The 15023-nt window shown below is 48.8% G+C and overlaps 4 protein-coding genes across 4 annotated transcripts; 1 reads left to right on the top strand and 3 right to left on the bottom strand.

The window, feature by feature from the left end:
* Positions 1-1252: 1252 nt before the first annotated feature.
* On the bottom strand, positions 1253-2807 carry ANOM_002573 (palmitoyl-protein thioesterase family protein; the record flags this gene model as incomplete). Its single annotated transcript, XM_015547830.1, has 2 exons — positions 1253-1297; positions 1863-2807. The coding sequence occupies 2 exons, from the start codon at positions 2805-2807 to the stop codon at positions 1253-1255; spliced, it is 990 nt and encodes a 329-aa protein (XP_015410096.1).
* Positions 2808-3530: 723 nt separating this feature from the next.
* ANOM_002572 (uncharacterized protein) lies at positions 3531-7069 on the bottom strand (the record flags this gene model as incomplete). The annotated part of the gene is made up of 3 exons (XM_015547829.1): positions 3531-4533; positions 4599-6749; positions 6855-7069. The coding sequence occupies 3 exons, from the start codon at positions 7067-7069 to the stop codon at positions 3531-3533; spliced, it is 3369 nt and encodes a 1122-aa protein (XP_015410097.1).
* Positions 7070-8400: 1331 nt separating this feature from the next.
* ANOM_002571 (mediator of RNA polymerase II transcription subunit 31) lies at positions 8401-8895 on the bottom strand (the record flags this gene model as incomplete). The annotated part of the gene is made up of 1 exon (XM_015547828.1): positions 8401-8895. One exon carries the CDS (start codon positions 8893-8895, stop codon positions 8401-8403), a length of 495 nt encoding a protein of 164 aa, XP_015410094.1.
* A 1539-nt stretch (positions 8896-10434) lies between these two features.
* On the top strand, positions 10435-12561 carry ANOM_002570 (alkaline phosphatase; the record flags this gene model as incomplete). Its single annotated transcript, XM_015547827.1, has 3 exons — positions 10435-10570; positions 10661-10863; positions 10919-12561. Exons 1-3 carry the CDS (start codon positions 10458-10460, stop codon positions 12559-12561), a joined length of 1959 nt encoding a protein of 652 aa, XP_015410095.1. The 5' UTR covers positions 10435-10457.
* Between the last annotated feature and the right edge of the window lie 2462 nt (positions 12562-15023).

Raw genomic sequence — 15023 nt, 5'->3', positions numbered from 1 at the left:
GACGAATTATAGACTCATGAAGTTTCCAAATTGGTTCATGATGGGCTTTTTTTTCACCCGTCAGCACCCACCTTCTGGGTTTGGGAGATTTGGATATACGTAGTACTTGTATGTACTCGTCACACAAGGAAGGAACCTTTTTATTGATTTTATCTAATCTGATCGATCGATAACAACTTCACCCCTTAACAGTTTCAGACGGATTCCTTGGCATACCTCGACATGGAAGTGCCCCCCTCAAAAAAAATAAAAATAAAAAATAAAATAAAATAAAAATAAAATACAAATTAAATTAATGTATATAGATCTACACAGTACAACTCACAGCCCAACATGCCCAAATGGTAGCGTGGTGGCAACTAATTTGAATGCAGGGCAAAAAACCATATGCGAGGAAAGCCCAACCAAGGAAAAGAAGTGACTCAAATTTTAAAGTCAATAAAAAGTGTCATTATGTGAATCAATTTTTATTCCCTCATTCCCGTGGTAGACACCTTTGGCTTGCGTCAACCAGCCGATTCAGAAATCAAAAAAGGGGCATCCCAAAAGCTGGATCTAATCAGATCGGCATCTAATCAGATTCGCAGATTTTACTTCATTGGATACCGCCGATGATCGGGCCTGTCCGGCTCTTCCGGCGTCACCTGTCGCTCCAGGATATACATCTTTCATCGATCATGATGAAAAGTACAAATAGCTGGAATGCTTCGGCTGTGGCAATTTCCCTTGAGAAATAGCCCCAGTACCTCCATGGCCGAGCTACCTAATCCTATCAAGAGCATTCTCTAGCATTGTACCTGCGTATGCAAAAATTATCTAGAAAAAATGGCACTCAATTACAAAATAAAGAATGGGCCAAGACCTATCCCTTCGCTGTGTAACACGAATATGAGGTTTTTGGTGGCGTCCTGCGGGTGGCCAATATAGCTCCAAGACTCTTCTTCAATGACGCTTATACCGTGTAACTGGGTCCAAGCTTGTGTCATTTTCTAGTGGCCTCTATTGGTACGTCCAATGGATATTCGTCCGCGAATACTCCTATCTCCAACAAGTCATCCAGAACCCGGTCCCCTTTTTATTAAATTCATTTGATAGGAGTGATCGCAAAGGGCTCGCACGGGTGAGAGTTGTTTTGGACAGTGTCCATCTTAGAGAAGTAGATGTTGTCAACGGAGAAAGTATACAGGTATGCCTAACTAACTAGATATCGAAGTAATATTGAGGAAGACGGATACAACGCATTTTGGATGATTTACGACTCAATGAGTGATGGTAGAAGTTCGTGCTCATTGAGCGACTGAGGTTTAGGTTTAAGTTAGCCACAAGGGGTGTCTCTTGAATAGGAGAGGAGCCACCTTTAAGTTCCGTAGCTTAAGTATATTTTACATGTTGCTTTAAACCTATTAGGTATGAAGTGATGCATTAGCTGATTGGATGTAGCTAACCTTTAGACCGCCTTGGTGTGGACATTGCCAGCGGCGCTCATTGATACTATATCATTGCATATTCATGGCATGCTGGGAGAATCTGCTGATATGTAGATAGGTTGTTGGTAAGCCCTGGGTATACCTTATAATGCTTGAATTGTACTACACTAGTAGTAGGTACACTAGTACTTCTTTATTGGTATCTTAATGATCTTAGTGGCTCCGCTTCCATCAAGCTCTCAGTATCTAGTATATGGTCTACTAGTACCAATGCTCTGTATCCTAGAAATAATCTTCCAATAACCCTAATCCAACGGGCCCAATTCTAATCATACAAAGGGGTATATAAGAAACCATTGAAAAGCCCAATTCAAAAACAACCAGAAACATATCAATACCCAATTTGCTTAACCAAAGCCTCCCCTCGCACCTCACCCTCGATATCAACATCAACATCAACATCAACCTCCACCGGCCCAAAAAACTCCTCAAAGGCGTTGACCAAAGCTCCTCACTCAACTGCATATGCTTCCCAGGAACAGACCTGAAAATCAATCTCCCCTCCTCATCCAGCTTCTTTAACCCAATCCAATCCTCTCTATAAATATCCCTCTCCCTCACGCCGACAACATCTCCTGTCTCCTCGTCCAGCTCCCCAAACCAGGCACTCTCCTTCGGATGCACCATCTGATCCTCTTCAAACATATACATCGCAAATGCATTCAAACGCCCCAAATTCTTCCGATACGTCTCATTCTTCTCCTCGCGCTCATTGTTCACATCAGCAAGGAAATTGCTACTGGCTAGGTACTCGTCCAGCTCGGTCGGATCGCGGAAATACTGTGCCGGGACGAACCGACCCTGCACGAAGGACGACCAACGTCCTGCCCGGAGGAGAGCTTCCGCACCGCGGCAGATCCAGTCGCCCCAGCCGCATTCTTGGAATTCGGCAATGCCGTTATGCTGGCTGCCGAAGGTGACGAGGTTGTGGACTGGCGGCGCATTGCAGCGTTCGACGTAGCCACGGAGGAACTGGCCACCTTGAGAGAATCCGAGGGCGTTAATTGCCGGGGCCGTGCTGAGGATGCGGTCGGAGGCGAGCTGGGCGCAGACGGTGTCGATTTGCTCGCTGACGTTGCCGAGGAAGGTGGCTTGGCGATCGCCGGAGGCGGTGTCTGAGAGATGGATGAGGTGGACATAGGTTCCTGGGTTGGTTTGTTCCGCGAGGGAGGCGACGGAGAGCAGGCCCTCGCGTTGGAAGTCATCGCCTAGGCCATGCCAGATAACCAGTGGAAGGGGTGCGGATTCGGTGGTTTTAGGTTGGTGGAGTGGAATGGCAGCTGTTAGGAGAGGGATAGCTAGAAGAGTGAGTGTGTGCATTGTTCTGGTTTTGTTGTTATTGGGTGTAGTTTGCTGAGGTGTGAGGTTGAGACAGATTTGGTATAAATTAGAATTGGCTGCTGTTGTTGTACAGTGAGGCTGCGGTCACGAGTCCCGAACATGTGATCATGCAATCAATGTATGTTATAGATCGACACCATCACTGAAACTAAAAGTTAGGTTACACTGCTCTATCCGCAGTATTCAGTCTTGATCAAACCAGCCTACACGTATCAAGGATACTCATTCGTGTCTTCCATGTATATACACAAGTTGTCCTTAGAAGTAGGGTATCTTTCGGTTCTGAGGTTATCCAGTAAGCGATGGCGGCTACATATATACAAAGCATCACAATGTCATGGAATGATAAACCGCATATATTCACAGAAGCTAACTCAAACCACAGAAAGCACGCGAGACCTTTTGATGCAGGCAGAAAAAGCAAAGCTCGGGTGGGTAACCATAGAAAAGTCTATCAGATCATACGCCATTATCGAGGGAGATAAGTGAGATGGCAAAAGCAGGGCAAGATTCGGACAAAAGGAACCCGAGAATGTGATGCAGAGCAAAAAGAGACTGTAATGATGGGAAAAAGGTATAAGATAAAACTGGATATGTGCAGGGTCAAGGGAACGGTAGAGAAGCTGCTTTGCAACCACAACAAATGAAAGGTAATGATGAAGGAAAGTCAAGTACACTAATACGACATCTATAGGTATGCCATCAGTAGGGAGGGCGGCCAAGCCCTCCACTCACGCCTCGTCGCCCTGTATTACTTCGGGCCTTCCGTCTGCTGCCCTTCGTCTCCGCATCTGCTGGCGACAAGAACCCTTCCAGTAGCTTTTGCACGTCAAGGCGAGCGCTATCAATATTCTCTGCATACGGCTCAACACCGTCAGTGGCAACCGCTGCCAAACCTGTGCTCGATCGACTTTTATCTCTGCTAAGAGACCGACCAGGCGACGTACCAGGCGTCCCTGCCTTTCCATTCGTGACAGATGGTCGGCGAGGTCCGGGAGCAGTTGAAGGACGACTAACCGAAACAGATCGCGGCTGACCATCTGAAAGACCTCCTTGAATAGATATAGTTGGAGGGATAGGCGGTACAGGCGGAATATCATCAGCATCTACCATGAAAGACAGAGCCGAGGCCCTGGGGGTTTCCTCTCCATCGAGAGAGATCTGCCCGCCTCTGACAGACTGGGGCTTGACCGAGGCACCATCTTCATACTCGGACAGTGAATAGCCACTAATCATACTGTCGCTACTGGAAGAGATAACACTTCGATTCGAGCCGTCAAGTCGACCCCTGAGCGGGCTCATTCGCCGGGCCTTGCCTTCTTCATTGACAGAGAGGACACGTCTCAATTCATTCACGTGGACCGGAGATTCTCTACTAGTACTGATGAGTTGTGAGCCGGACGAGTTCGGCACACTCGTTCTTCGGCCATTCTGCAGGCCAGCTACAGATGCGTAAGCACCTTGAGGCACGGATACGTTTGAACCTGCTGACGGAGAACTAGTCCCGTTCTGATGAACATGGTTGCGTATAACTAAGGTTCCGGTCCGCGATCCGCTCAGGGATTTGGCCTCTGCTCTTTCATTTTCAGCAGCTGCCAGGCAGGCTTCTCTTGACCATGGAGATAGCATCTGCTCCCTGACCGCAGGAGGAAGGACGTAAGCCTTCGGTGTAGTTGCGGGCGCGACATGTGCGGCAGTACAGGAGCTGTGATGCTTCGCGGTGGAGACCCGACAGACCCCGGAGAGCTTGGTGGGCTGTGAGTAAGTAACGTAATGAAGGAACCATAAGATGCTTCGATTCGCTGGATGAGTTCTTCACCGCCGTCAAACGGAATCAGGAGGCCCACGTCCTGAGCACCACGGCCACTAGCCTGGACACTGCTGCTGTGGACAATCTTGTCAAGGTTGACGGGCGGCAAACGGATTGTCTCAAGCCAAACACCGAGCTGTTGTCTTTTCTGAACTTCGCTCTGGATTCCGTTGCCAATCTTGGAGGTTTCCAAATCGAACTTCTCAGATAATGCCCACAGGTAGCCATAGACCAAGCTTCCAATATTCACCAGGGTAGGGAAGGACTGGCCATCAGCGGTAGTCATATTGTCCTGAAGTTTCAGTACCATGGGGAGTCCAAATCTAACAGCGTTCACCCCAAGATGCTTCACCAGGCTTACTAATAGTAGATGAAGCAGCATAATCTCGGAAACAGACGTCGGGTGATCAGTCGCAAGGTCAAAGATAGTGAGATGAAGTAAGCGAAGGAAGTTGGACTGCGCAATGAGAATCACCTTTTCTCTCTGGTTTCCGCTCATGCTGGCAGTGCGCTTTCCAGGCCGTTCCGTGGTGTCTGATAAGTCAGTCTTGACCGGTTGACTGGCCGGCCTGCCAGTTCTCTCCTTAACCTTAAGATCATCGGTAGATGTTTCCAGGTTCAGCCAGGTCAAAAAGGCATCGACGTATGCATAACGAACATCCCTGTCGGGTTCACTCAAAAGCCACTGCGTACCTTCCCATACATACAGACCCACCTGATGCCTGGGTTCTGCGGTCAGTGTGACTCCTAGTCGCTTCGTGTTTGCAACAAGGAGAATATTCTTGATCGCTTTGAGAGCTGCCGTTTTTGCGCTGGGCAGGGAGAATGCTATTGGGCCACCCTCCCCAGACGAAACCATACCATTGCCGCCTCCCAGGGCATCAGACTGTGTTGGGGACGAGGTTATTGCCTGCTCGTTGCCTCTTGAAGGTTTGAACCGAGTCAAAATCGTCCTGACCATGTCAACAACCTGCTCGCCATAGTAAATGTGCGTCGTGAGGTTGCCTATACAATCCTGCAGGAGTGAGACCACCTCTGCCCTTTTCGCTGAAAGCTCGAAAGGGGCTGAATGTCCGTTTTGCTTCTCGTCTGGTGTCGATTTGCCAGCCCTCGAGGGTGATATCAAGAACGACATATGACGCAAGAGACCCAGTAAGACATCAATAACACTAAGTCCGATCATATTCACGGGGGATTTTAACAGCCGATCAATCAGATAGATGATGGCGTATGATTCGTCCAGAGACTCTTCTGCGGGAGGAATGTCGTGCAGAATATCCATAGCAGCCACCAAAATAATGAAGCGAACCTGAACAGGACACCATTTGGCGATCAGTTCAACCAACGACGTAGCCCAGCTGTCCTTGTAATTCTGACCTAGGTTATTACCACTTTTGCGCAGAATAAAGTCCAGCACAACCTGAGTCGTGACACGAATCTGGCCGCGGCTGCTCCCGTTGACGACAATCTGCTCCAGACACCGCAAAGCGAGCAACCTCATATCCATCTCCGCTTTTCGATCCACATCAGCGGTATTCTGAGCCGCCAATGACGCATCCCCCTCCACCGCGTCGACCGTTTCCACGGTGGCCGTGCTAACCCTGCGTCGGTGCGCAGTCTCTGATTCGTTCTTGTCCACTTCGAGGAGCTTCAATTCGAGAGAACCAACCAAATTGTCATCCGGGCTGTAGAGGTTCTCCAGAATGACCGGGAGAATGACCCGTATCGAATCTCCGCCATCCGCAGCCAAACCCGCTTCGGAACTAACCACACCTTTGATCGCTCTCAATCCCGCCGTCTTCCATCGAACCGTAACCGGAGGACCCGCAGCAAGCTTCGATTGAGTAGAAGAGTCGCTTTCCGCAAAACCCGCATACGACCGCACCACTTCTCGGTACTGTGTAGCAAAATCCTGTTCGGCAGATAGTGCCGCCATATCTTGATGTCGACAGAAGGTCTCGAAGGTTTCAATGGAATCCTCGACCATGGAGATATCCTGCGAGCGTACGACCGTTTCGAGGACTGTCATGACCGACCGTGCGTAGATCGGCAAGTCACGGGGAACTTTCTCGATGAGCGCGCTCAAGATCTGAAGCGTAACCTGCACATTTCTAGAGGACGCAACCACAATGTCAGCTGACTTTCACCGAAATTTCCCGCAGACTATTTGCCAATTTCATTCATGACCTTTCGCTCGCCTTCCCCAGTAAACTCACCCTATCTTGCGGCGCCACACATCCCGAGCGGCTCTCTTCTCCAAGAAGGCGCCGACCTTTGTCAGCTTGCTGCGGCGGGTGCTCACATAGTAGAGCAGATAAGAGAGTTCACTTGAGTTCGGCTTGACCACCTGCACTCCTTTCTGGTACTGTGGATAGCATTTCAAGACCAGAACCTGATGTTTCGGTCTGCATTTCTGGCGTACACCCTCCATCGGCTAGGGTTCCCGGGGAGGTTATTCTATGTCCGTGTTTGAAGTTTTAGCGGTACAGGGCGTCAGGCGCGATTCCAGAAAGTGCCAGGGGTAGCGGCTGGGAGAGACAGAATTTAGTGGGTCAGAAAAAAGAGTCTGGAACCGGACATGGAGTCGAGGTAATTGAATGGTTTAGTGTACGCGTCACGGACACAGGGATCGGTGGGAAAATGAAGTCCAGGGCAAGATAGTCAAGTCACCAAGGGGTGGGGTCTGTCCATCGGATATATTAGGTAGTAGTCGCCAGTTATGTCGTGGCGGGTAGTCTGTACCAGGAACGAATGGCAGGTAAGGAGTGACGCTGCGGTCTTACGGAAGTTCAAGTGTGCTCAAGGAGTGCGCGGCAGATGGATTACGCAGAAGGGGTTGTGCGTGTGGAGAGGGAAGAAAGAAAGGACGAAAGAAAGACAGAAGGATGAGAGTTGTAACTAGTGACGGAGTTTAAGAAAAGGAACCTGTCGGGAAAATCAGTCTGTTCCTCTCTGGCCCCGTGAGACTTGGCGATCGTCGTCGTTAAGGAGTTTATTATTACCAGGCTTACTGGTAGATTGTATTTATGGCGTCTGTCAAATATTTTTGCTCGTTCTATTTTATTTTCTAAGCAATTTTATATTAAATTTCATTCTTGTCTTTCTTTACAAAGGAAAACAAAAAATGAAGTAATGGCCCACGTCATAGCGAAATGAACTCGTATTTGTCTAGAAGTCGACAAATGTACACAACAATTGGAACTTGAATATTCAATACAACTGAAATACTAAGAGCATCTAACATTCCAAGTAAAATCCATTCCCAATTCCATGCTACCGCCATCGGTCACAAGGCGCGCTCCCTGTATGCATGTATTCCCATAGTAGTTACTAGATACATACAAGCAGGTGCTCTCCACATTTAGGGAAGATACCGAACGATAATCAAGCTACATCCCGAACTATGCAGCACAGACATAGCGAGTACCCCAAAAAGGACGTTATGACACTTCGCAGGGTACAAATAGCCGACATTGACGAACTATTCAAGGAAAAGCGGCCGTGCCTCGGTCACACATGACGCTCCGCGCCATCGCGAACCAACCGGCATCAGTGTGTCCGCACCTCGATCGAAGCAACTTCGCGGGGAAGAAGCGAAAAGGGTTTGAGAAAACCCAATTCTTTTACCTCCGGTGTAGATCCCCTGACACTTCTCCGCCGCCCGCAACGATTTCCTTTTTAGGTTGCATCCGAGCAGACCGAGCGTGGAGACCGAGAGAAATGCCCGCGGCTCTTCTTTATATTCATCCCCTAAAGCCGAGCTCAGGTCTTTGAACTATTATTATTCCCCGCTGCATCCTGTTTCCCTTGTTCTTCCTTATCTTGTTCCCCCTCCTGTTCGATAGTTGCATCGCCTTCTTCGTTGCTAATGCCGGTCCCCGCTAGCCCTTCGATAACTTGGGGGCGAATGATATCCCGGCGGAATGTGTCTTCTTGGAGGAGTCGTAGCGCGCGGAGGGTAGCACCAGGATGAGTTAGGAATTGGGCATATTCGGGAGTTTTCCAGTATGAGTAGAGGTACGCAAGGTACGCGGCGAAGGCCTGGGCGTCAGGATCCGCAGCGTCCTTGGTCGCGTCGCCTTCATCGCTGGCGTTGGAGATTCCTAACAGATGGGGATATGTGACTGCGAGGTGCGAGAGATAGTATGGGTTAGCCAACGAGGAAACGAACTCGAGCTCGAGAGTAAAACGTGGATTTGTAAGAGTCGGCGGTGGGGGTTGCTCAGGTTGACCGGTGGGTGGTTGTGGCTGGTCCATGGCGTAGGATCAATACGTTTATTGGAACGCTGAGCGGAGGTAATTATAAAGACAGCTGCAACAACTGTGGGCAATAGATTGGTTTATCGTGGGGAAGTCATGGAATAGTGAAGGGCAAAGGAAAAGGTACGGTCGGTAGGTTCGAATAGGTTGTGGTTGTGGTTGTTGTTGTTGTTATTGGAGAGTTGGAGATCAAAGGTGATAACATTTCTGGTAGGCTAAGCTATGAAGGGAAAAGGCCGCGGTGTACGATATAAATATTGTTTGATCTTGACTTCACACTGACCCACTACTTTCTCCCCACTGTTCAGATTTGTGAAACTCAAGCTCAGACAGCATAATACAATACTTATAGGACATGATTAAATATTTTGCGAAATTGAGTATAGATGTTCCCTGCATAAGTTTACGTAAGTTTATAGTATAACTACCTGTACAAATTCTGATAGTGGGAGAGCTCACTTTGATCTCTTCCTAGAGATATTTATATCCTCCATATTATTGATTCTCATCTCCTCCATTTATTGTGAAAATAATGTGAAAATAAACCAATGTGTAGTAGATGCTCGATTTTGTCTGAGTTTAGCTGCTTCAAGATATATATTTCCTTGCATGCGGGCACGTGAGAGCCAGAGGGGTCCGAAGAGTATATATCAGGGAATTCATGCCACAAGTCAACAATCGAGAATCGAGCCGTCACTTGACCCTTCAAATTTAGACAACTAAAGCCACCGTCTACTATCCCTAAAACGTATGATGTATGAGCACCGGAGTCAAGCCCTACTAGGTAGTCGAGGAACATTCTATAAAGGTAATCTCACTTTGGTACCTGAGTCGAGCCTTGGCTATGTCTCCTGATTCTTGTCGCAGCCCTAGGGCAACCAATACAATTTCTTCGCTTAATCTATCCAGAGAGTGAATCTCGTATCTCTGCAAAGGTTTCTCGCTTTGACGGAGACCCTGAGAGTAAATATTTAGTAACCGAATCTACTCGTTGTCCACCCTCCTCCCAACATGGCCAACGGAAGCGTGAACGATGAATGACACCATCCAAAGCCCCTCTCATCCGAACATAATCAAAGGAAACCATTCCATTATTTCCCCCAGGAATAGCCCACGTGCCCAGCCAGAACCTTGGCATGGTACTCCGTGCCAAGCCACAGTTGGCTTGGCGGAGGACAAGGGCCGTCATCCAAGCTTCCCCATTGAACGCCCCCCTTCTGCACGTGTAGATGATGGTGGATTCCGATTTGTCTACGGGATCCTAGCTAACGGTTCCCTGGTAGAATTCGCCAAGCACAAGGTACAAGGATTAGCAGCTTTCGAATGAGATTATCTCCCACGTAGACTTAGCCCGTATCATTCCACCCAGTCAGAGATGGATGACCCGTACACAGGAGATGAGATAGCCATGCGAGGGTGGTATCTGGTCGTCGCATTCCCTTGGCATTCCATGTTTTAAAAGGACGTGTTTCTCCCGCCTGGGAATTGGTCTTCCTCTGTCCTTCAGCTGCAGGCCTCGTGTTCTACTTCTGCCTCGAGATCACATCATCTGCATCACGATGAGGCTCGTCTCAATTGCAGGTGCGGCGATCTTCGCCTCCTGCGCTGTTGCCCAAACTTACCAGCGTTTGGGTGGCTGTCCAACCTTGGGCTGTGTTTTCCCTCCTGACCAGTATGCCTTTTATCCTTTGATAGTCGTGACTTCAAGTCGGTGTAATTGGCGGCGGTAGAGCACTAGGGCTAATTATTGTACTCCTACTAGGGCGGATTTCCTCCCCGGACAGTACTTTGACATCCGCCTTGAAGTCCACTCGCCTGTCAATGGCTCTGAAGCTCGCCAGGGCCAGCCTGATCCGGACTTCAAATTCACTATCGCGAAGAAAGGTGAAGAGGGGGTTGCCGCGGCAGAATATTTCGAGATCGACGAGCCGGAACTTGAGAGATGGAACTTTACCTGGTATGAAGGTAGGTTTTGAACCGCCCCGCTGGATAAGAATATAGCATCGACTAAGTGGTGTAGACCTGTTCGCGAAGGATGCGCATAAGCCCTCTCTCGTCAATGTCACTGCCAAGGCATACAGAAGGGTCGCTCTCTACGAGCCTGGCGAGTACGAGGCGACGCTGACCTATTACGGCCAGGAAAAGACGGTTGCCAACTGGCTGGTGCGCGACCTCCCAGAGAAGCGACGGGCGAAGAACGTCGTTCTCTTCGTCGGAGATGGTATGACAACTAACATGATAACGGCCGCTCGTTTGATCGCTCACCGCAGCATTAATGGCAAGTACTTGACCAAGTTGCAATTGGATAAGTTCCCAGTCTTGGGCCACCAGATGACCCACTCGATGGACTCCTTCATCACGGACTCGGCCAATTCGGCCACGGCACTTTATACGGGCCACAAGACCACAGTGAACGCTCTGAACGTGTATGTGGACTCGTCGAAAGATCCTTTCGATGACCCGAAATTCGAGACCATTTCCGAGATCTTCCGCCGCCGGTACCCCGATGCCGGTATTGGAATAGTCTCGACCGCTTTCCTGGCTGACGCCACCCCTGCTGCCTTGGCTGCTCATACTCGGGACCGTGGCGAGTATGACCACGTTATCAGCGCCTATTTTGAAGGGCTGACCAAGTATGAATGGACGAACTGGGACGGTCCGGACGTCCTCCTCGGCGCCGGTGCGGAGAACTTCATTACCAGCGAAGACGCGCCTCGGGATTACTACAAACTGTTCTCCGAGAAGGAATATAGTATTAGCTGGAACAAGACTGCTCTGCAGGCTGCCCCGAATGACACCAAGACCCTGGGTGTTTTCTCCACATCCAACCTGGCTACTTGGCTCGATCGCAACGTCTACCAGGAGAACCTTCGCAACAAGAGCAACTATCCAGATGGCTCAAAGCGTGACGCAGAGGATCTTCCTGGACTGAAGGAGATGACCCTCAAGGCAATCGACGTATTGAACGCCCGGCACGAGGATGATGGCTGGTTCCTCATGTCAGAAGCCGCCAGTATCGACAAGCAGATGCACACATTGGATTACGACCGGTCTCTAGGCGAACTGCTAGAGCTTGACGATACCGTGCGCGCCACGATCGAGAAGCTCAAAGCCCTTGGGCAGTTGGAGGACACTCTTATTATTGTTACCGCTGACCACGGCCACGGATTCGACGTCACCGGCTCGGTTGACACCGAATACCTGAACGCACAGGAAGATGATCGCGACAAGCGACGGGCTGTCGGAACCTATCAGAATTCGGGACTCTCGCAGTACACCGTGCGCGGCCCTAACGCCTTGCGGTACTCGGAAGGGGTCCATTTCCCGGCCCGCTGGGATCCGCGCTACACTCTGCATGCCGGCGTGGTGGCGTTCCCCGACCATCAAGAGAATTATGAAGTGCACAAGGAGGGACCTCGGAAGCCCGCGACGAAGCGCAGTGGATCCGACGGCTACTTTGCCAACTACAAGGACGCGGTGACTGGGTTCCTGATCAACGGCACTTTACCCGTCGATGCGGACCAGGGTGTGCACTCATTGACGGATGTACCGGTGTTTGCGCAGGGCCCTTGCCAGGAGCTGTTTGGTGGCGTGTACAGCTCGGTGGACATCTTCTTCAACATGGCCGAGTGTCTCGGGTTGGCTGACCATGGAAAGGATTAAGCTCTGGCCGTCATTTGTTTTTCTTTGCTGTTTCCGGGGGTGGTGTTAATTTGATTGTTGATTGTAGGACAGCGGGTCATGTACAGTAAAACTCTAATGAGAGATCTCAGATGAATGAAATAAACTTCGAATTTCTGTTAAGCCCCTTAGAGGAATGTTGACGCATGTCCTAGGATTTTCCCCGACGTCATCCTTTTCAACGCGGTCGCTGGTGATGCAGTACTCTGTGCTCCCTGCAGAGTGCAATCGGGGGCTGGGCCATTCTTCTGTACTTTGGTTAAGCAAAAAGAAAGGTAAAGCGCAAGCTTCCGTCATCAAGCATCCAACAGGCACTGTCTGCCAGGGCGTTCCGATGTAAGGGTCTCAGTGGATAACTGCCAAGGAAAAGGATAACGTAGGACAGAGACTAATAATGTCGATCATTGAGGGACGAAAAGCCAAATCAACCGCCGATCCGCTGCAGAGTGAAGCTGTTTTGTGTGATTGAGGGGTCCCTGATGCAAAGTACCTGGTCGGGATAGAATATAAATCGAAGAGAACTGATTGCATTGAATTAAAAATTGCATCTTACTCTTTTTGTATACTCCGTACATTCCTTGCGGAATGTTATTTTGAGTAATTCATGTATGTGGAAGGGTTAAAGTTGGTGGTGGTGGTGGCGTATTTTTCTCAAAATAGAATGGGCTTCAATCATCCCGTGATATCGCTCAATACGAACGAAAGTCTGGAATTGGTTGGTTTGCTCTGTGTCTGAAAATCAAGGAAGTAAAACAATCAATAGGAGATTTCTCTTTGCTTTTTCTCCTGCCCCAAAACTGGAAAACCTCCATGTACAAGAACCTGTTCCTGTGCCTAATGCCTAAGATAGTTTAGTGGTCTGGTTTGATGATTGATTTCTGGGGTACCAGCAGGCAGCAAGTTAGCCCCGGTATTAATATACGGAGTCGAGCATGGCGGGTAAAAAATTCAGGTCTACCAAACGGATCCAATACATTGACCAAGTGCTGATGGGGAGCAATCCGCCACTCAGGAAGCGAGGTTTCTGTTCACCGGTGGTAAATTACAAGGGCTAGGGTAGTGAACCTCGGGAGGAAGAGACGGTCTACATTAGTAGGTTCCTTACTACTACTACCTAGTATGTAATTACTGTAGTCACTCAAGCTATCCATCCCCACGGGATTGACTCAGTGGATCTTGCTCATATGACTGACTGTTCGGGTGCATTGGGAAAGGAACAGGGAAAGCTGTGTGTATGTGTGTGTGTGTATGTGTGTGTGTGTATGTGTGTGTGTGTATGTGTGTGTGTGTATGTGTGTGTGTGTATGTGTGTGTGTGTATGTGTGTGTGTGTATGTGTGTGTGTATGTGTGTGTGTGTGTGTGTGAGAGAGAGAGAGAGAGAGAGAGCTCCTTTTGCCGAGCAATTTAATACTAGTACCTAGTAGGATATTACAAATCTACTATATAAATACCCTTGTATTGGAGGCAGTAATCCCAATCCGGCAGTTGAGTGGATGATGTCGATCTGTATTTTATTACCAGTGGTGGTGTTGATATTGTGGTCGTTATTGATTGATTTACGCTGTCTATTGTTTGTTTGTTGGGGTTGATTTATCAAAGTGTGTTTGATATCTCGATGGTTATCTCTAATAAATTGTATTGTATACGTATTAAATTTCTCTCCCTCTCTGTGGATAATCTGAATAACAATAATAAAATCACAACTCAAGCTAAAGTAAACCGAGAAAAACAGAGAAAGAGGAATTACAGCTCCTGTGGGACATCTCTTGTCACTTTCTCTCACTTTCTCTGTGCTCTTCTCCAATGATGGAGAATAAATCTCCATGAATCCACCTCGTTCCTTCCTCCCACCCCCCCTTTTTATTAATTCCCTCCGACGATCCCTTCTACTGGACAGGCTCCAAGGGGCGCTCCGCCGCTTCGTTTCCCGTCAATCAACCATCACTTTACTACTTTACTCTACACAACTCTCTTTCCACTCCTTCCTTTCTACTAACTAGGGTACTAGTCATTTCCCGTTTCTCTCTTTCTTTCCCCTTCGCACGTTTCCTTCCCTTTCTGTTCTTCTTTTCTTCCGCCACACCCCTACTTGGTTTGGAAAAACACAGAAGATCAAATGAAAAGAGACAAGGGGACTTCGCCATCCACGCAAGCTAAAATACTAGTCTCAACGGTCTAATCCATCTCCATAACTGCATCTCCGAAATCTCCTGCAATAAAAATCCCCCTCCAATCGTCACCGGCCCCCTGACCGACTTCCGAGGCATCGCTGTTTCACAAACCACCGGCTGGGATTTTTCTTTATTATTTTCTTGTTTGCTAGCTCGGCGCTTGCGATCGATTATCGCATTATTAGAGCTCTCCTTTATTTCCCGTGATCGTGTTTTATGCTTCCCCTGTCATCCCCAATCGTCGCTTTTCACTCGCCCATCCTCGTGGACGC

Source organism: Aspergillus nomiae (genome assembly GCF_001204775.2).
Source record: "Aspergillus nomiae NRRL 13137 chromosome Unknown contig00036, whole genome shotgun sequence".
NCBI lineage: Eukaryota > Fungi > Ascomycota > Eurotiomycetes > Eurotiales > Aspergillaceae > Aspergillus > Aspergillus nomiae.
This window is presented reverse-complemented; position numbering and strand designations above follow the sequence as displayed.